Genomic DNA, 23,035 nt, shown 5'->3' on the forward strand with positions numbered 1-23,035 from the left:
TGTGAGGCAGGGGTACAAAGATAAGAGACATGATCCAATTTTATGTTTGCAGGAAATTTACTCTTTAGTGGGAAGAGAGGCAAACAGGCAGAAATAGATCAATGTGAGCCTTGCCATAATAAGTAGCAAGAATAAAAGAATAAAAATGGGACTTCTGGGTCAACCCTGGAAATTTCAGGAACACTTTACTCAGAAAGTGGAAGACGGAACATGAATTTTCCCAGCAGGTAATAGTGGGGTGAAGAGGGAAGCTATATTTGATATTTGGAAGAAAATAAATTGACTGGGGCTGATTTAAGCAGAATACTTACTGGAAGGATATTAAATAGTTCACAGAATTGCCAGGAGGGCTAAAGCCACTTCTGGAAAATGGGACAGGAGTAAGTTAGGCTAGGCAAAGCCCAAGATCAAGGCAGAATGACGCCACAGAGCAAGTTGGGTATAAACACTACTGTCGCTGCTGCTGAACAACTGTAAACCCCAGTTGCAGCCCTGGTGCTGCTGCCCTTAGCAATCCCTGCAGCTGCCACTATGGCCTCTGCATACCACCAGGGTGGATCCTTACCCTCCCTGCTTCTTTGCATTAATCTCTGTGATTGAAAGTTGGGGGTGGGCACATCTGATTGGTTGGGCCTAGGTCACATGCTGCCTCCCTAGTGGCAAGGGAGTCTGGGAAGCTAATAAGTGGCTTTTTCAGCTTCTGTGATGGAGATGGGGGGAGGGGGAGCAAGGATGAATTAGAGTCTTACATGTAGATTCAGAAAGAGAACCAGGGGGCTTCCCTGGTGGCTCAGTGGTTGAGAATCCGCCTGCGTATGCAGGGCATGCGGGTTCGTGACCCGGTCCGGGAAGATCCCACATGCCGTGGAGCGGCTGGGCCAGTGAGCTATGGCCACTGAGCCTGCGCGTCCGGAGCCTGTGCTCCGCAAAGGGAGAGGCCACAGCAGTGAGAGGCCCGCGTACCACGAAAAAAAGAAAAAAACAAAAAACAAACAGAAAGAGAGTCAGTCCTCTAACTAGGAAGGGAATTCAAATGACAGACAGTCCTCTTCTCCAAAGGAGGAAGGGAGAAAGTGTTAAGGGAAAAGAAGGATTACTTACAGGTAATTGTATGTGAACATGTAAAATGTTCAAAGGCATGAGCTAGGAGGCCTTCTAATAGAAGGAGATGGGAGAGAAGAAAGGGAAGGTAGACAGGGGACTTATTTTGAAAGCCTTTTGACTTTCCTGTTAGAAGAGTGTGGAAGATACATTTGGCTGCCTACTCAGTACGCATCCATCTTTCTTCGTTACCAGTGGAATTCTAATTTTGACTTAGGTGGCAATACACTCAGCTAAAAACACTTACTTCACTAGAATTCCTTGTAGCTAGTGGTAGCCATGTTACACAGTGCAAGTAAATGACATATAAACTGAGGGGTATACTCTCTCCCCTTTCTAGCTGAATACTGATGTGAGGTCTGGAGATTTGGCAAGCGTCTTAGCACAATGAGACAACAGGCTGGGGATGAGGCCTATGCATTAAAAATGGCAAGCAGAAAGCTGGAAAGAGTCCTGTTCCCTGTTCCATCTGAGAAGTGCCTATTCCCAGATTTCTTGAGACAAAACCCTTATGTATTTAAGTCACTAGAGTTAGAGTTTTCTGTTAATTACTGCTGAATGTGATCCTGACTGAAAGAGGGAAGGAAATCAGCTAGGAAACTAGTATAGTCATTTATAAGTGACTTGAGTGGGGGCAGAAGAGGAGGGGATTGGCAGAGAGGAGGGACTGAAGATGTGAATGTGGTGAATGTGTATGTTCAGTCAAGTCTCGAATGGGATGGGGGCTGTGGGTGGAATCTACTTCAGGTACCACAGAAAGCTATCCATAGCCTTAAGGTGTTAGGGCACTCTATAAGAACACCTGGGAAGCATGGAGTGGGAGGGAGATTGTGAAAGTGGGTGAAGGGAGCAGAAAGGGGATGTGCAGGGTCTCAAAGAGTAACCTCATGATTTCCTTTTATTACTAAAAAAAATACTGGATCAATATACACATTTTAGAAAACTCAGTTAAGCAAAAAACTATCGTTAAGAAAATTAAAATCCCCCAAAACCCACCACCCAGAGATAATAATTACTGCTAACATTTTGGTTATTTCTTTCCAGCCCCCATTCACTCTCTACTTTTTTATGCCATTGTTGGCACATAAACGGTTATATAAATGAATTGTGTAACAAAAATGTGATCATAATATATACTGTTTTCCAACCTGTTCGACTTTTTGCATTTAGCAATGTATTGGGAAAGTCTTCCCATGTCATTAATATCATTTTAGTGGCTACATGCAGTGTTCCATTATGTGGATCTACATATCATACTTTAGAAGTTGAACTTTTAAAAGTTTTTATTATCTCCCATTTCACACCAGTTTTGGATGTGGTGGGGGAACCGCTGAAGGTGATTCTGGGTTGGAAGAAGAGGTAGCATTAGCCTTGCCATCAGTTTTAATGAGATGATAGCTTGTTCTGGCTGTGATAGCCTGAAAATTGCCACCAATATTTATGTTCATTTTATTTTTATTTTGTGAACAAGGAACAAGATTCTAAAACTGTTAGTTACTATTTAGTATAAAGGGAATAAAGACTATTCCCATGAGTGTAAACAGTGTATGCTTATGGCACTGACATTTAGTGGCTTTTCTTTGATACATTTAACTTCTCTGCAGTCGGGCCGTTTAGCGGGCAGTTAGGGGGAATACAGGCAGAAGGCTGCCGATTACGGTTACCATATGACAGCATTTGTTGGGAGTGGGTAAAAATCAATTTCCCACCTTCGCAGCGAGCAGGGTTCGAACCTGCGCGGGGAGACCCCATTGGATTTCAAGTCCAACGCCTTAACCACTCGGCCATCGCTGCTTCCGAAAAAAGACAAGGCGGAAACACTTTAGTGTTAAAACAACTGGGCACATGCGCACCAGCCTCACGAATGGGCGGGGCTTACAACCTCCGCGAGCTCTACTGTGTGGGAGGTGGCTGGGGCTGACTGACCTAATTGCGGGAGTTACCCCTTGCACGCGAAGAAATAATAGAAACTCCCTTAAGTAGTTTAAGTAAACGCCTTTAAAGGAGGGTCTTAGAAGCCCTTCCCTGCGCTCGGAAAATCGAAAGTCGCAACCCTGCTTGGCTTTTGCTCTCCCGCTTCCTCATTACGTCACCGAGAGAACTGTGAAACAAAGATTCGTCTCGCTCAGTGTTCCGGGCCCGCGCCCTGGAAAGTTTCTGCGTTTCCGGCTGCGTTTGCCGCGTAGGTCGCGCCGAGCTCTCCTCTTTCTGCGGAATGAGAGGGAGGTGTGAGTGAAGGCGTGAGGAGTCGGCCTCTGCCCGTGGGCTCGCTTCTCGCAGGCTCCTGCTCCTGCAGTCATCTTTCATTCTTCTCCCAACAATGACTCCCTCGTTGCTGAGCCCTACTGGAAGAAATCGTGTCCCGAGTGTTTCCCAAGCTTTCTCAAGTGATGGGGAGACTTGCAGGTGGTTTGAGAACAAAGTTCTGTGCATTAGGTCAGCATTTTACCTTTAAATGCCATTAATTTCCTCCCTTGTTAGCTACTGCGCTAGGTGATTCATTTACGTTATTTCGTTAAAGTTCTGAGAACTGGGTAGGTCTGCACCATGGTAGCTCACCTCAGAGAATGAGGCGGGGAACGAGGCACGAGAATTGGCGCCTGTGATACGAGGGCGCACGCGCAGCTCTGTAGCACGTGGCGCCCCGAGACCAGCAAGTTGTTTGTTGATGGAAGATTTCCAGAAAACAGTAGGGCCTTTTACTATTTTAAGTATTTGTAACTGTTCAGGGGAACTTCTCCATCTTTCTCACAATGTTACATTTCATATTAAGGCAAGAAGTCAAATCCTTGCCCTTTGGAAGGCCAGATGTTAAGTGACCTCACTTGATACTTGGGTGAATTTTCTTGAGACTTTTCAGTACCATTTCTCTTAACTAAATAAAGGTGCTAAGTGTCTAACTCCATTTAATTGTGGAAGGAGAGCAAAATACTTGAGAATTGTAAGAAGTTTTATCTAATTTGAGATTTTGCATTTAGAAATTTTCTTTTTGTTTTTAATTTGGCAGAGCTACACGGGTGGTCTCCATTTCTCTATGAATGTTATATGGGAGCAATGTTATTCCTGACATCCCCAGGCATAAATTTTATCTATATGAACATTACTTGCACTTTTCCAATAGGATACTATCCAAGAAGAAGTAAAGTTTTGTCTTTTTTCTTTTTATCTCTTAGATTCTGTGTGTGCTCAGATAACCTATAATTTAATCTTACTATTTTATTAGTTGTATCTTGAAGTCTTTAAAAAATTCCTATCTTCTGTGCAGCTGAATGATCATATTTAACGGAAAGTTCTCTTACTCTTCCTTAACTTCCCCTTCCTCTTTTAAGAATTTTCTTCACTTGCCTAAAAGCTTGACAGTAATGGGAATTGATTATGATTAAAATAGTTCAATCAGAAATTCTACTGAGGTTTTTTTTTTTTTGGTGAGGGGAAAGGAAGACAGCAAAGGAAAAGAATACATTACAAAGTTAATGTGTACTTGGTAAGAACAATTGTGATTAATTTTTCTTTGCAGCATTTCAGAAGTGAAATGCCTTGATTTAACATTTAATTTTCAGCTTATTTGAGTTACTGTAGGCTTTAAAAAAATCAAATTGCCTTTTTAAATGATTTATCATATTGCTGAAATGAGCCAAGAGATCAAAATTATTATAGGTTTTATTTTTAAAAAGTGTGGATTTCCAAATGAGTTCTTTTCCAACCTTAGGTGTTTAGCATTGCCATTTAATATAGTGAGTGGCAAGTAACAGAAAAAGAAGCAAAAGACATATCTTCTAACCCAATTACGGCTTAAATATATTATCATTCATGACAGTAACATCGTAAGAACTTGAGTTGCAACCATGGACATTTTACTTCATAAAGGGCCCCTGTGATTCTGATTGCCTCCTCCTCGATGCCACCCCCAGATTCTGTTCCTTTATGTGGTAGCTTTTATTAAGCTAATTTGGGGGTGGAAGGCAAATATTTGTGGCTTTGACTCAGAAACTTTCTTGATGCCACTTTCACAGGGAGAATACTGAGAGGGATGGTGCATATGTTTGGGAGCAGTGTGACATTTCTTTGTTCTTTTATAGCAAATCAAAACTTGTGTTGAATTATTTTGGTGTTTTTTTCCCCTGGAATTTTAATAAGTCAGAATTTTAATGCTGGAAGAAACATTAAAGCTACTCCAATCCTTTTATTTACAGATAGGAAACTGTGGCCCATTAGTGGTTGCCCAAGGTCACATAGCTAATTAGTGGCAGATTCAAGACTATAATTTGTTATATTAGCCTAGTGTTCTTGCTAGATTTTGTTGCCCTCATGTGTTCTTTGTTAGTCTCTGGCTCAGTGGCATGTAGATCTAGAAGTGTGTATATGGCAGTAGAGAGAGCCAACGGTAGGGGAGAGTTGTGAGTTGAATGTTGAAAGCCTATGAAATGTCAGATGCTTAATATATTGTGGTGGATGATTTTTGTTCTTTTTTCCAGTATCCATCCTCCCAACGGGTAATGACACTTCAATTGCACTTAAGGAGGACCACCCCTCCCCACTGGATGCAAACTTACTTCGCCTGTTAATCAAGGTATCCCACCCTGCTCTGGGTAAGGGGTGGGCATGTGACTTATATTGGTTTTCTGTTGTTGCATAATAAATTACCACAAACTTAGTGGCATAAAACAACATGAATTTATTATCTTACAGTTTCAGTGGTTCAGGAGTGTTGTCATGGGTTGACTGTGTCCTCTGCTCAGGGTCTTTTACCAGTTTTCAAGGTGTTGACTGGGACTTTGGTCTCATGTAAGGCTTGGGGGCCTCTTCGAAGATCACTACTTGTTACCAGAATTCAGTTCCTGTGGTTGTAGGACTTGTTGGCTGTCAGTGGAGGACCTTTCTGAGTTCCTAGAGGCTGCCCATTGTACCTTGCTATGTGGCCCTCTCTACAGCGTGGTAGTTGGCTTCTTCAAGGCAGCAGGAGAATTGCTCTCTAGTCTACTAGAGTAGAGTTTTATATAATATGATGTAATCACAGCGGTGACTATTCATCATATCACAAATCCTGCTCAACTGAGGAGGATTATATAGGCTGTGTACAGGATGGGCAGGGATCTTGGGGGCTATCTTTGAATCCCGCCCACCACACAACTCAAGCTGGGCCAGTCAGAGTCTCTCAAAATCTCTGTTCTTGCCATTACACGACTGTATTTTTATGGGCATCCTACACAACACACTCACATAGTAACCAATGAGAGGTGATCAGAGTGTGGAAATTTAAACTTAGCTGTCTTGTAAGCTTTTGTACTTCATTTGAAAGGAGTAGAGTTGGCAACAACTGCAGAGTTTGAGAGGCTTAGCCACCATTGACGATTCTTGATTTTAATTCTATATTGATTGGAGAATAACTCTAGCTGTACATTTGTGACAGCATATATAAGGGGCTTAGTTCAGGTTAGACAAAAAAAATTACTAAGTTATTGGCAACAAAACCATCATGAAGATTTAGTTGTTAAATTACAGGCATTATGAAAAGTGATGGAAATGATTATCATGGAACTACTACACTGCAAATGACTGTACTTTTGAAGTCTAAGCTGTTAGTTGTGGATTGTTTTTTGGTCATTATATTGCTTATACATACATGTTTTAAGAAGACTGGAGATATATCCTAGTCAGGACTAGAGCAGCTTATTTATAGGATTTTCCTACCTAATCAGTCCTCTAATGCCATGACCAATTAAGAAATACAATCAAGATTGATGGAATCCTCTTTCCTTAAAGGATATTATGCCAGTGTAATAGTCAGCCTTGAGTTCTCCAAGTTAGTATCCACTGATTTTGGAACAGCAGGGATCTGGACCTACCAAAGACATCTTAATATACTGCCCAGTTAAATATCAAAAGGGCAGAATAAATTTATTAAGGATGAGATCTTATACCCAGCTTATTTATAAGAACTGAATTGATGCCTTATAAAACTCTCTGGACTGGCTCTATCTATAGAATTGATGGTACTGGGGTTTCCAGGTGGTTTATTTATAAAGACAACTGAAATTATAAACAGAGATCATAAAAATAATTTTAAGAATTATATCAAAATACAGGTATGATCATTGGATTATGGTTAAAATTGACTGGGAAACAGCTAGACTCACAGACCAGTTTTCTTATAACTTTAAGGAATTGTAACTATAACACTGTCCTGCTTCTTTATAAAAGAATGCTGTCTGTTATTAATTCTGATTTCTCTTTGGGGCTATTATATAGGAAAATCAAGTGTTGACCTTAGGGAGTTCATCTATGCTCATGCATTAAATATACAAACATGTCTTCTAAAGCCATGTTTTGGGAGTTTTTGTTAAATAGCAATACATAACTAATGAATTCAGTCCCCCCATCCCATAACTAGATTCCTTTCCTCTCCCTTCCATGTTTCTGTCAAGTGTTTCCTGTTCACCCAGCATGTGGGAGAGTACTCATGATTCATGAAAATGCCTAGTACAGTGCTTAATTTTTTAGTAGGTACTTGATACTTGATAGTTCTCTTTTTATTATGAAAACTATATAATAATGTTAATAAAAAGTTTGAAAAAATAGAAAAAACTCAACCTGACCCACCTAAGCCTTTTTTTTTTTTTGTATTTCTGCTTTGTCTTTCTCCTTATACTTACATATGTTTTTGCATAGTTTTAATTGTGTGATGTTTTTTCTGCTTTTGTTTTATAGAGGTAGATTCATGTAACATAAAATTGACCATTTTAACCGTTAGAGTGTACACTGCAGGGCCTTCCAGTACATTCATGATGTGCAACCATCACCATTATCTACTACAGAACATTTTCATCATTCTAGAAGGAAACCCTGTACCCATTAAGCACTCATTCCTCACTTCTCCACTCTCTCCATTTTCTGGCAATCACTAATCTGTTTTCTGCCTCTATAGGTTTGCCTGCTCTGTACATTGCATATAAATGGAATCATATGATGTGTGGATTGTTTTGTCCAGGTTTTCACTTAGCATGATGTTTTCAAGATTTGTATGTGGTTATACAATGTATCACTACTTCATTTCTTTATTTTTGTGTGTTTGTTTTGACAATAATTTACTGTGTTGGCTTTAAAAATTGTGATAAAATATGCATAACATAAAGTATGCCATTTTAACTATTTTTAAGTGTACAGTTGAGGGGCATTGAGTACAATTACAGTGTTGTACAACCATCACCACTATCCATTTCCAGAACTTTTTCATCATTCCAAGTGGAAATTCAGTACCTATTAAATATTCTTCCCTCCAGCCCCTGGTAACCTCTGTTCTCCTTTCTGTTTCTATAGGTATATCGTATAAGTAGAATCATACCATATTTATCCTTTTGTGTCTGGCTTATTTCACTTAACATAATATTTCCAAGGTTTATCCATCTTGCAGCATGTATCATAATTTCCTTTCTTTTTTGGCGGAATAATATTCCAATGTATGTGTATAGCACCACATTTGGTTTATCCATTTGTCTTATGATGGATACTTGGGTTGTTTCTATCTTTTGCTTATTGTGAATAATGCTGCTGTCAACATTGGTGTACAAGTATCACTTCATTTCTTTTTAAGGTTGGATAATATTCCATTGAATAGGTATACTGCATTTTGTTTATCTACTCACCATTGGGTTGTTTCTACTTTTTGGCTATAATTATGAATAATGCTGCTATGAACATTCATGTACAGGAATTTGAAAATCTGTTTTCAGTTCTCGTGGGTAGATACCTGGGATTGGAATTGTGGGGTCATAGGGTACTTTTATGTTTAACTCTTTGAGGAACTGCCAAACTGTTTTCCAGTGGCTGCATCATTTTACACTCCCATCAGCAGTGTATGAGGGTTCCAATTTTTCTACATTCTAACCAACACTTATTTTCCATTTTTAAAAACTATAGCATCTTAGGTATGAAGTGGTATCTCACTGTAGGTTAGATTTGTGTTTCCCTAATGACTAATAATATTGAGCTATTTCCATGTGCTTATTGGCCATTAGTATATCTCCTTTGAAGAAATGTCTATGTAAGTCCTTTGCCTATTTTTTAAAATCAAAAAATTAATTGATATATAACATTGTGTAGGTTTAAGGTATACAGTGTGTTGATTTGATACATTTATGTATTGCAATATGATTACCATCATAGCATTAACTAACACCTCTATCACATCACGTAATTATTATTATTATTATTTTTTTACGGTACGCGGGCCTCTCACTGTTGTGGCCCCTCCTGTTGTGGAGCACAGGCTCCGGACGCGCAGGCTCAGCGGCCACGGCTCACGGGCCCAGCCGCTCTGCGGCATGTGGGATCTTCCCGGACCGGGGCACGAACCCGTGTCCCCTGCATCGGCAGGCGGACTCTCAACCACTGCGCCACCAGGGAAGCCCACATCACGTAATTATTATTTCATTTTTTATGGTGAGAAAAATTAAGAGGTAGTCCCTTTGAAATCTGTAATACAGTGTGTTTCCTATAGTCACTATGTAGTGCATCAGATCTTCAGGACTTTTTTATCTACTAGCTGCAAGTTTTTTCCCTTAAATAACATCTCCCCAATTTCCCTACCCCCAGTCCCTGGTAACCACCATTCTAGTCTCTATTTTCACGAGTACAGCTTTAAAAATATTCCACATATTAGTGATATCATACAGTATTTGTCTTTCTCTGTCTGAGAAAGACATTACTTAACATTATGCCCTCAGGGGCCATCTATGTTGTCACAAATTACTTTGCCCATTTTTGAACTAGATTTTTATGGGGTTCCTCTTTTTGGTGTTAACATAACTTAAAAATATATAATATTCTCTGTTTCTGTCACTGTGGTTATTGTTTTAATGGTTGCATGATAGTCCGAGTGGATGTATTATATTTCATTTTCTTATTCTTTTGTCTCTTAATCTTCCTAAGTCGACATCAGTTCCAGACTGTAGATTGTTATGTTATCGTGTTTCTATTTTGCACATACACTCTTTCCCAAATTTGAGATATGTTAATGCACCACTTTTCAGATGGCCCTCTGCAGAACACCTGCACCAGGATTACCCAGGTGAATGTGTGCATGTATGTATCTGTGTGTGGGGGGGGAGCATGTTGAAAATTAACATTTCCAGGCCTTGTTCTAGGCCTTTCATATTAGAATGTGTGGGGACATTGCTCTTCTTTATTATTATTTTTTAATTTTAACTTAAATTTTAATTTTTTTGGGGGGGATGTTGCTCGTCTTTAAAAACAGTGATACATATTACTTGGAGAAATACTACGTACTTTTTTTTTTTTTTTTAATACTACGTACTTTTAATAAAGCTACATTTTTCCATTTATCCTACCTTAAAAATATTTCCATGTTGATATGGTTAAAGCTACATCATCACTTTAATGTCCATATCGTAGGACATTTAGATTATTTGTAGTTATTCATGGTTACAAGCCATGTTGCTTGCTTCCTTGTACACATGCATCTTTAAATACTAGACTGGTTATTTCTTTGGGAAAAATCCCTAGATATGCAATTTCTGGTCAAAAGTATGTATATTTATTTATTTATTTTATTATTATTATTTTTGCGGTATGCGGGCCTCTCCCTGTTGTGGCCTCTCCCACTGCGGAGCACAGGCTCCAGACGTGCAGGCTCAGTGACCATGGCTCATGGGCCCAGCCGCTCTGCGGCATGTGGGATCCTCCCAGACCAGGGTACGAACCTGCGTCCCCTGCATCGGCAGGTGGACTCTCAACCACCGCACCAGGGAAGCCCAAAAGTATGTATTTTTAACAAGGTATTGGTACTTGTTGTCAAATTGCCCTTCAGAGATGTTTTCCCAATTTGTTTTCACACCAAAAGTATCTTAGTATCTGTTTCTCTGCACTTTTGACTTTCTTATGCCCACACTCTTATCATTCTAATAAATTTTGATAATAAACAATAAAAAGTATCTTCTTGTTGTTTTGATTAATTAACTGTTATGTGAATTCTCCTTTTTGCAATAGGTAAAATCCTTCATATTATTTTCTTCTGCTAGATTATTCACTTTTTCAGGATCAGATATGTTTTTGAGTCTTATGTTTCTTTGTATGGGTCCTTCCTGGAGGCTTGTCCTAGGTAAGCACTCAATAAATTTTTATCTGTTTGATTTGAATTCCCAGCAACAGCAGATTCTTCAACTCTCACTTCCAGATTCAGAACACGTTATATGATTGTTGACCTTTCAGTCCCATCTGCACACTGATTCTGACCATAGTCGTGGTCCGTCTTCACACAGTTCTTAGGTTAATATTTTTTTTAAAAAGACAATTAATTTGAATTAATTAAAATGTAGCATTAATATCTAAACAAAGGTTAAAGGAAGTTTAATTGATTGGCCAGAAAAAGAGAAAGGGAAAGAGTTATTTAATAATATCTCAAGTCTATAAGTGGGTATTACATAAATGATAGAAGGAACTGAAACTGCTCCTGGAAGAGTTTAGGCTGGACATAATAAAAACAACCCCAGTTGGTTGTTATGAGACAAAATAAATTCCCTGTTGGAGGGTAAGTGTTTTCTGAAAATCTGTCTCCTTCTTAATGGTCCAGGTGCAGCTTTTTCATGGAAAGGGAAACTTTTAGTCTGAAGGATAGGGACTGTGGCTTCTGCTTTTGTTTTTTAATCTCTTAAGGCCAGTGTCAAATTTAGGTTCTGGCCACGAGGGAGCTCCCGGAATGTTCACTTATAAGTGCTACTAAAACATCAATGGCAAGTAATGGGATGGAGAAGGTGTTTTCCTGGATGGCTCTCAGGAAGAAAAGTAAATATGATAGGAAGGAGTAAAACACTTGGAGTGATGGGAAGGGCTAATCATGGGGTATTTGTGGGCAACATGCTCCAGTAATGAAAGATGTTGCTGAGATTGGTTCAAGATGGTGGAGGAGAAGGAGGTGCTCTCACTCCCTCTTGTGAAAGCAATGGAATCACAACTAACTGCTGAATAGTCATTGACAGGAAGACACTGGAACTCACCAGAAAAGATACCCCACATCCAAAGACAAAGGAGAGGCCACAATGAGATGGTAGGAGTGGTGCAATCACAATAAAATCAAATCCCATAACTGCTGGGTGGGTGACTCACAGACTGGAGAACACTTATACCACAGAAGTCCACCCACTGGAGTGAAGGTTCTGAGCCCCACATCAGACTTCCCAACCTGGGGGTCCGGCAACGGGAGGAGGAATTCCTAGAGAATCAGACTTTGAAGGTGAGTGGGATTTGATTGCAGGACTTTGACAGGACTGGGGGAAACAGAGACTCAGCTCTGGAGGACACACACAAAGTAGCGTGCGCATCAGGACCCAGGGGAATAAGCAGTGACCCCATAGGACTGAACCAGACCTACCTGCTAGTGTTGGAGGGTCTCCTGAAGAGGCATTGGGTGGCTGTGTCTCGCCGTGAGGACAAGGACACTGGCAGCAGAAGGTCTAGAGCGTACTCCTTGGCGTGAGCCCTCCCAGAGTCCGCCATTAGCCCCACCAAAGAACCCGGGTAGGCTCAGTTTTGGGTCACCTCAGGCCAAACAAGCAACAGAGAGGGAACCCAGCCCCACCCATCAGAGGAGAAGCAGATTAAAGTTTTACTGAGTTCTGTCCGCCAGAGCAACAGCCAGCTCTACCCACCATCAGCCCCTTCCATCAGGAAACTCACACAAGCCTCTTAGATAGCCTCATTCACCAGAGGGCAGACAGCAGAAGCAAGAAGAACTACAGTCCTGCAGCCTGTGGAACAAAAACCACATTCACAGAAAGATAGACAAGATAAAAAGGCAGAGGGCTATGTACTAGATGAAGGAACAAGATAAAACTCCAGAAAAACAACTAAATGAAATGGAAATAGGCAAGCTTCCAGAAAACGAATTCAGAATAATGACAGTGAAGATGATCCAGGACCTCAGAAAAAAAATGGAGGCAAAGATCAAGAAGATGCAAGAAATGTTTGACAAAGACCTAGAAGATTTAAAGAACAAACAAACAGAAGAACAATAAATGAAAATTACACTAGAAGGAATCAACAGTAGAATAACTGAGGCAGAAGAACGGATAAGTGACCTGGAAAACAGAATGGTGGAGTTCACTGCTGTCAAACAGAATAAAGAAAAAAGAATGAAAAGAAATGAAGACAGCCTACGAGACCTCTGGGACAACATTAAATGCAACAACATTCATATTATAGGGGTCCTAGAAGGAGAAGAGAGAGAGAAAGGACCTGAGAAAATATTTGAAGAGATTATAGTCGAAAACTTCCCTAACATGGGAAAGGAAATAGCCACCCAAGTCCAGGAGGCACAGAGAGTCCCATATAGGATAAACCCAAGGAGAAACATGCCGAGACATGTAGTAATCAAAATGGCAAAGATGAAAGAAAAGGAAAAAATTTTGAAAGCAGCAAGGGGAAAATGACAAATAACATACAAGGGAACTCCCATAAGGTTAACAGCTGATTTCTCAGCAGAAGCTCTACAAGCCAGAAGGGAGTGGCATGATATACTTAAAGTGATGAAAGGGAAGAAGCTACAACCAGGATTACTTTACCCGGCAAGGACCTCATTCAGATTCGATGGAGAAATCAAAAGCTTCACAGATGAGCAAAAGCTAAGAGAATTCAGCACCACCAAACCAGCTCTAAAACAAACGTTAAAGGAACTTCTCTTAGCGGGAAACATGAGAAGAAAAGGACCTACAAAATCAAACCCAAAACAATGAAGAAAATGGTCATAGGAACATACATATAGATAATTACCTTAAATGTGACTGGATTAAATGCTCCAACCAAAAGACATAGACTGGCTGAATGGATACAAAAACAAAACCCATATATATGCTGTCTACAAGAGACCCACTTCAGACCTAGGGACACATACAGACTGAAAGTGAGGGGTGGAAAAAGATATTCCATGCAAATGGAAATCAAAAGAAAGCTGGAGTAGCAATACTCATATCAGATAAAATAAACTTTAAAATAAAGAATGTTACAAGGGAGAAGGAAGGACACTACATAACGATAAGGGATCAATCCAAGAAGAAGATATAACAATATAAATATATGTGCACCCAACATAGGAGCACCTCAATACATAAGGCAACTGCTAACAGCTATAAAAGAGGAAATCAACAGTAACACAATGCTACTGGGGGACTTTAACACCTTGCACCAATGGACAGATCATCCAAACAGGAAATTAATGAGGAAACACAAGCTTTAAATGACACAATAGACCAGAGAGATTTAATTGATATTTATAGGACATTCCATCCAAAAACAGCAGGTTACACTTTCTTCTCAAGTGTGCATGGAACATTCTCCAGGATAGATCACATCTTGGGTCACAAATCAAGCCTCAGTAAATTTAAGAAAATTGAAATCATATCAATCATCTTTTCTGACCACAATGCTATGAGATTAGAAATGAATTACAGGGAAAAAAAGGTAAAAAACACAAATGAATGGAGGCTAAACAATACGTTACTAAATAACCAAGAGTTCACTGAAGAAGTCAAAGAGGAAATCAAAACATACCTAGAGACAGATGACAATGAAAACACGAGGATCCAAAACCTATGGGATGCAGCAAAAGCAGTTCTAAGAGGGAAGTATATAGCATTACAAGCCTAACTCAAGAAACAAGAAAAATCTCAAATAAACAATCTAACCTTACACCTAAAGGAAATAGAGAAAGAAGAACAAACAAAACCCAAAGTTATCAGAAGGAAAGAAATTATAAAGATCAGAGCAGAAACAAATGAAATAGAAACAGAGAAAACAATAGCAAAGATCCATAAAACCTGGTTCTTTGAGAAGATAAACAAAATTGATAAACCATTAGCCAGATTCATGAAGAAAAAGAGGGAGAGGACTCAAATCAATAAAAGTAGAAATGAAAAAGAAGTTACAACAGACACCGCAGAAATACAAAGCATCCTGAGACTACTACAAGCAACTCTGTGCCAATAAAATGCACAACCTGGAAGAAATGGACAAATTCTTCAAAAGGTATAACCTTCCAAGACTGAACCAGGAAGAAATAGAAAATATGAGCAGACCAATCACAAGTAATGAAATTGAAACTGTGATTAAAAATCTTCCAACAAACAAAAGTCCAGGACCAGATGGCTTCACAGGCGAATTCTATCAAACATTTCTAGAAGTGCTAACACCCATCCTTCTCAAACTCTTCCAAAAGATTGCAGAGGAAGGAACACTCCCAACCTCATTCCATGAGGCCACCATCACCCTGATATTAAAACCAGATACAGATAGTACAAAAAAGAAAATTACAGACCATTATCACTGATGAATATAGGTGCAAAAATCTTCAACAAAATACTGGCAAACAAAACCCAACATGTTAAAAAGATCATACACCATGATCAAGTGGGATTTATTCCAGGGATGCAAGGATTCTTCAATATATGCAAATCAATCAATGTGATACACCATATTAACAAAATGAAGAATAAAAACCTTATGATCATCTCAATAGATGCAGAAAGAGCTTTTGACAAAATTCAACACCCATTAATGATAAAAACTCTCCAGAAAGTAGGCATAGTGGAGAGTTACCTCAACATAATAAAGGCCATATATGACAAACCCACAGCAAACATCATTCTCAATGGTGAAGAACTGAAACCATTTCCTCTAAGATCTGGAACAAGACAAGGATGTCCACTCTCACCACTGTTATTCAACATAGTTTTGGAAGTCCTAGCCATGGCAATCACAGAAGAAAAAGAAATAAAAGGAATCCAAATTGGAAAAGGAGAAGTAAAACTGTCACTGGTTGCAGATGACATGATACTATACATAGAGAATCCTAAAGATGCCACCAGAAAACTACTAGAGCTAATCAATGAATTTGGTAAAGTTGCAGGATACAAAATTAATGCACAGAAATCTCTTGCATTCCTATACATTAATGATGAAACATCTGAAAGATAAATTAAGGAAACACTGCCATTTACTATTGCAACAAAAAGAATAAAATACCTAGGAATAAACCTACCTAGGGAGACATAAGACCTGTATGCAGAAAACTAAGACACTGATGACAGAAATTAAAGATGATAGAAATAGATGGAGAGATATACCGTGTTCTTGGTTTGGAAGAATCAATATTTTGAAAATGACTATACTACCCAAAGCAATCTACAGATTGAATGCAATCCCTATCAAATTACCAGTGGCATTTTTTTACAGAACTAGAACAAAATATCTTAAAATTTGTATGGAGACAGAAAAGACCCCGAATAGCCAAAGCAGTCTTGAGGGAAAAAAATGGAGCTGGAGGAATCAGACTCTCTGACTTCAGACTATACTACAAAGCTACAGTAATCAAGACAATATGGTACTTGCACAAAAGCAGAAATATAGATCAATGGAATAGGATAGAAAGCCCAGAGATAATTACACACACCTATGGTCTACTAATCTATGACAAAGGAGGCAAGGATATACAATGGAGAAAAGATGTTCTCTTCAACAAATGGTGCTGGGAATACCGGACAGCCACATGTAAAAGAATGAAATTAGAACACTCCCTAACACCATACACAAATGTAAACTCAAAATGGATTAGAGACCTAAATGTAAGACCGGACACTATAAAACTGTTAGAGGAAAACATAGGAAGAACACTCTTTGACATAAATCACAGAAAAAATTTTTTGACCCACTTCCTAGAGTAATGGAAATAAAAAAAAAATAAACAAATGGGACCTAATGAAACTTCAAAGCTTTTGCAAAGCAAAGGAAACTACAAGCAAGATGAAAAGACAGCCATCAGAATGGGAGAAAATATTTGCAAACGAATCAATGGACAAAGGATTAATCTCTAAAATATATAAACAGCTCATGCAGCTCAATATTAATAAACAACCCAATCCAAAAATGGGCAGAAGACCTAAATAGACATTTCTCCAAAGAAGACATACAGATGGCCAAGAAGCACATGAAAAGCTGCTCAACATCACTAATTATTAGAGAAATGCAAATCAAAACTACAATGAGGTATCACCTCACACCGCTTAGAATGGGCATCATCAGAAAATTTACAAACAACAAATGCTGGAGACGGTGTGGAGAAAAGGGAACCCTCTTGCACTGTTGGTGAGAATGTAAATTGAGACAGCCACTATAGAGAAGGGTATGGAGTTTCCTTAAAGAACTAAAAATAGAATTACCATGTGACCCAGCAATCCCACTACTGGGCATATACCCCAGGAAAACCATAATTCAAAAAGACACATGCACCCCAGTGTTCATTGCAGCACTGTTTACAAAAGCCAGGTCATGGAAGCAATCTAAATGCCCATAGACAGATGAATAGATAAAGAAGATGTGGTACACATATACAATGGAATATTACTCAGCCATAAAATGGAACGAAATTGGGTCATTTGTAGAGACGTGGATGAATCTAGAGACTCATACAGAATGAAGTAAGTCAGAAAGAGAAAAACAAATATCATATATTAACACATATATGTGGAACCTAGAAAAATCGTACAGATGAACTGGTTTGCAGGACAGAAATTGAGACACAGATGTAGAGAATAAATGAATGGACACCCAGGGGGGCAAGCGGCGGGGAGTGTTGGTGGTGATGTGATGAATTGTGAGATTGGGATTGACATATGTACACTAATATGTGTAATATGGATGACTAATAAGAGCCTGATGTGTAAAAAAAAATAAAATTCAAATATTCCAAGAGAAAAAAAAAGATGTTGCTAAACTGTTTTCTAAGGAAGATGTGTCCAGTAGGTACTTTTCAAGGAAGGTGAGTCCAGCTCTTCCTTTGCTAAGTGACAAATACAAGTTTAGGGCCAGTACTGAATTGTTTTGAGCAAGAGAAGAGAATACACATCACGAGAAGTCCTCCTTGTGGTCTTCTCCAAGCAGACAACAGCCTTTTCCCTAAATGTTGAATAAAGGCACTGAGGTGGGATATGGGTATGATCTCAGGAATGGAGAGTAGGTTGAGAGTGAGTGTTGAGAAATACAGAATTCCATTGTAGATGTATATTATATTTGAAATGCCTTTGACACATTCAAATAGATTTATCATGATTTGACTTGGTACCCTTTCAGGAAAAATAAAAAATTTTGAAATGGAAGTATAGTAGCAACTTGTCAAGGAAAATTTATGTGGGCCAGTTCATTTTTTAATCTCAGCTTTTTCAAAACTGAATTTTACTGATTTTTAAATTAAAAATTTAAATAAATGCGTGTAATACAGGTACATGTGTAACTCATTACAATTTCTACTGCATTATTATTTTTTATTTTTGAGCAAGTGCCTGTGTCACATAGCTAACCATTTACATTTTTAGCTATGTAATAGGCAACAGGGAACTGTGAACCCACTATTGTTCGCATCTTGGTGCATTTCTCCCATAAACACTCTCCCAGGTTTGGTGTGTTTGCTGTCTGATCATTTAGGAGCTGGACTTGTTTGCTCAACTGTACAATTTTAATGGAGTCTTGAGAGGGAGAGAAGATAAGGCTGTGATCAATTTGCCATCCTTAACCTATTTCTTAATATTTTCTTGATAAGTTACAATGCACAGTTTTAATACTCAGGTCTTACAGAGTTACATGGACAAATGAAAAGATAATGAGAAACTAACATGTTGTGAGAGAGACTGTAAGTTAGAAGAAATTTTATCTAATTTTATACTCTATGAGAATATCTCATTTACAAAACCGCTGCACAATTTTTGTGTTGTTGGCTCATTATTTGAGTAAATATGTAGTAAGAAGTAAGGCCATTGTATCACTGATGGGCTCTTATTTATTTATTTATTTTATCTTAAAGCAGAGTGCATTTTTAATTAGAAGTTGTATTAATAATAAGTGCTTAGAACACATAAAGTGGCTTCTCATTTTGGGTGAAATTAGTAAAATAAGGTTTTTACTCATCAAGAAGATAAAGTCAACAATGGTTGTAAAAATTATGATTTTTGAGATTTTATGACACTTTCTTTTCTAAGACTATGTACCACTCAGATATATGCGTAAAGTTTTACTCAGAAATTTTTGAAAATTTCTCTAGAATTACGAATACTGTGCAAAGTCAGACTGGGACTGTCCCTCCAAGAGAGAAGGGAGAGTACATGAAGAAACAGGTGGGTTGGAGACACCAATCAAATTAAATACTTTCGTGAGGTTAGCATTCAAGATTATTTGGCCATAGGGTTATACATAAGAAATCTAACATTTTCCTTTTAAAAGTTCTTTTCGTCTTCTAGAATGTCAGGAGCAAGAATCTTAAAAGGCTTGGAAACTGTGAAAGTTGTGCTGATTTTTGGTTTTGCTTTTACATATTTTATTAATTGATGTGAAATTGACAAAACAAAAATTAACCATTTTAAAGTGAACAATTCAGCGGCATTTAGTACACTCAGTGTTGTGCAACCATCACCACTATCCAGTTCCAAAACATTTTTATCATCCCCAAAAGATTACCAAATCTTGATACTGATTCTTTTCTTAGGACATAAACTTGTACATTGGCTTCAAAATTTGGCTTAATATATCAGCCACTGGGGAAACCAGCCAATTTATTATATTCTGACCATTCACTTCCTTCAGAACTGCACTGTACACAGTTTATATTTTCTTATCAGAAAATCACAAAAGGATATTAATGTCCTTCCTTCCTATTGTGTTCTTTGAATCTAGCAATGTAGAAATTAAACTAGAACATAGTATTCAAAAATTAGATTACCATTGTCTTTATTATTTTTTGTTTTAGTATATTTAGAAGTGTACTGCTACAGGACTTTGAAAACGTAGGCTACAGAGTAGGCATATCTCATTAAAAAATGGTTCATTTAACAAATAAGTTAATGGATCTATAAATGTTTCTGCTTTTTTTTTTTTAACCAGCACATTATGCTCTCATTTGTCACATGCTATAGGATGATCATCATTGTCATTCCATGATGGAGATTCTCCTTTGAACAGGGCTTAAAGTGGGTGGCATTTCATGGAGAATAATTTCTGGTACCATTGGTTAGGGTTGAGGGGGGGAGTAGAAGAAAAGGGAATAGGGAAGGGGCCAGAGACTGCTTTTATCTTTTCATTTTCTCCTAAAACGCTATTTAAAAAAATTAGATTGCCTTCAAATTCCTGCTTTTCTTATTCACAGCTGTTTGTTTATTTTGTAAATGAGATTTAGAAATTAATAAGGAAGCTTCAAAGGAAGCAACGTTCTCTCTGGAAAACAGATTCTCACCAGCTTTGGTTAGTTGTGGGTAGCAGTTAAGCCAAATTTGTTGTCTCATTCTGTCAATTAAATATACAGATTGCATACTTTTAGAAGTTTTAGAAAATATGATCTATACGGTTTTAAACAATGGTCTTTTTTGGACTTAACATTATGGAATAAGCATTATTCCATAAAAGTACTTTGTAAATGTCATTAAAAGTATGTTGCTGCTTAAAAGTTCATAATTTCATTCTCTTTATTTTCCACATTTGTACTGTGGAAGGTTATCTTTTTAGAAGGAGAGAGGAGGGAGCAGTTCCTTGCTTACAGTATTATTTTTGAATATACTTACTAATATCTTCTCATGTTGTCAAAGAGGCATAGACAAATTTGGTAAAACTGTGAAGCAGGCAATTGTTGGTGCTTAAAAATTATAATTAATTACAATTTTGTGTTTTTCATTTCACGTCTTTTCCTTTTGTGACCTCCTTTTAGGTGCGTGTTCTTCCCATTTCCTTAGTTTACTGACCCTTTTGCTGCTCAGTGTCTCATTCTTCTGGTCTGGTCCTTTTTGATTCACTTCTTCCGTTAAATATTTTCACAGAGTTTTCAGGTCCTATCTTAAAGCCTCTAAAGGCAGGAATTTGGAGACTATGCCTTTAATCTCAGCATAGAGGTGCTTGCTTACTTGAGTTTAGGGGTTAATAGAGGGCCTGTGGAATAAACCATCTCTCCACTTATTAACTTTCTGTCTTTGGCAAATAAATACCTTTGAGTTTAGATTAGCTAATCTAACAGCCTAATAATCTAACAGTATCTAATTTAGAAATGTTAGCATTACATTGTATCTAAATTATAATTTATAGATGTGAGCATTACTTTATATCTAAAGTGCTAGGATAATGTCTGACATACTACATCTTCAATAACTGTTAGATATTACTTTTAGAGGTGCTATTAGTGTTTGTTTAACTCTAGAGCCATCTTTGTACAGTTGCTGAGATTCCTGGTTTTAGCTCTTCATTTTTGTGACTAATAATGCTTAAATTGTTTATATTTCATGTTAATTAAAAACTGGCTCTACTTTTTCCTACATTTACATTTAAACTTTAAAATTTAAATTTTAATGGAAAAGATGTTTTAAGAAGGCATTATCTCAGATTTCTGTTTAATTTTTCTTTTTTTAAAACTCAAACATATAAAAAACTGTCTTTCAGAGGAAGTTATCTTTGGTAATTTTATTTTTATTGTCTTTATAATATTACAGATTTCCTAGAAATTTGTAGAGAAAAAGATATATTAGTGTACTATTAATTATAAGATCATTTAATATTTTTCTTGTAATCTGCAAATGTGCTTAGTTCTTAGACATCATAACTTAAAATACTAAACTGAAAAATAAAGAAGGGAATTCCCTGGTTGTCCAGTGGTTAGAACTCCATGTTCTCACTGCTGAGGGACTAAGTTCGATTCTTGATTGAGGAACTAAAGTCCCACAAGCTGCGCAGTGTGGCCAAAAGAAAAAAAAAAGCATGATTGGGCTTTATTCTTATTTTGTATAATTTTTGGGATTTTGGGCAAATGTTTATTGACTCCAAGAAAGCTGTTTATCATGTTACTCATATAAGTGATTATATTTATACTTATCTGTTCTCTCCATGTGCAGAGTGAGCAGTGTGCAACACTTTCACCTATTAAATTTATTCATTTACTTAGCAACCATTTATTGAGTGAATATTATGTATTAGGTACCATGCTTGGTGCTAGTCTGATAAGCATGGGTAAGATATGGTAGAGTTCATTCTTTTGCAGAGAAATGTGTTAACAAGTAATTTTGATACAAAGTGCTAAGTTGTATAATAGAGGTATGTAGAAAGTGCTATAGAAGCATGTGGTTGGCACATTTAACTTGGCATTTTAGTTAGGTGGAGAACAAGGAGCACTATTGATGGTTGTAGATGAGACCAGGCAATTAGCTAAGACTTGTCAAAGACAATGTTTGACTGAACTGGGCATTGAATAAAAGAAACAAGTTCAGAGGAGCCCAGGCTGGTATATCTGAGAGAACAGAGAGCGGGGTATAAAAGGGGTACTGTTGTCATTTGTAGATGACATAGGAATCAACTGAGAAATGTAAAACTAAGGAAAGTTCTGTGAGATTTCCAGATATGAGATCAGCTTACAAAATTAATAGTATTTCTATATACCCATCACAACCAACTAGAAAATATAATAAAAAGATCCATTCATAATATAACAATATCTTTAACATATCTAGGAATACACAAAATCTCTGTGGCAAAAACTTTGAAACCCTAAGACAAGATAAGCTGAATAAATGGAGGTGTATCCGTATTTGCTGGAACATGTTAATAAATATGTCAGTTTTCCCTTAATGTATAAATTAGTTGGAATTCCAATTAAAATTACTGTTGGATTTTTTAAAGAATTGGATACATTTATTATAAAATTTATATGGAATAATAAAGGTACAAGAATAGCTAAGCTAGCCTTAAAAAAGAAGAGCAAAGGGAGGCACTTATCTTTCTGGATATTAAGACATATTAAGACATATTAAAAAACCTTAATATTACACATAGACCAATGAAACAGCTTAGAGATTTTGGAGACATGCCATGTGTATAGTTGGTTCTTACTATTCACAGGTTCTGTATTTCT

At 37.7% G+C, this 23,035-nt stretch overlaps 1 protein-coding gene and 1 non-coding gene across 2 annotated transcripts in view; one reads left to right on the top strand and one right to left on the bottom strand.

Moving 5' to 3' along the window:
* Positions 1-2,813: 2,813 nt before the first annotated feature.
* TRNAS-UGA (transfer RNA serine (anticodon UGA)) lies at positions 2,814-2,895 on the bottom strand. Its single transcript has one exon. It is a non-coding gene; the product is annotated as a tRNA-Ser (tRNA).
* A 373-nt stretch (positions 2,896-3,268) lies between these two features.
* Positions 3,269-23,035, top strand: part of CTNNA3 (catenin alpha 3) — a 1,725,986-nt gene continuing 1,706,219 nt past the window's right edge. Inside the window, exons 1-2 of the mRNA XM_067025523.1 lie at positions 3,269-3,537; positions 5,577-5,671. Coding sequence (XP_066881624.1) covers positions 3,492-3,537; positions 5,577-5,671 — 141 coding nt within the window. The 5' untranslated portion in view covers positions 3,269-3,491. The remainder of the gene's footprint in view (positions 3,538-5,576; positions 5,672-23,035) is intronic.

This window comes from Kogia breviceps, chromosome 2 (genome assembly GCF_026419965.1).
Source record: "Kogia breviceps isolate mKogBre1 chromosome 2, mKogBre1 haplotype 1, whole genome shotgun sequence".
NCBI lineage: Eukaryota > Metazoa > Chordata > Mammalia > Artiodactyla > Physeteridae > Kogia > Kogia breviceps.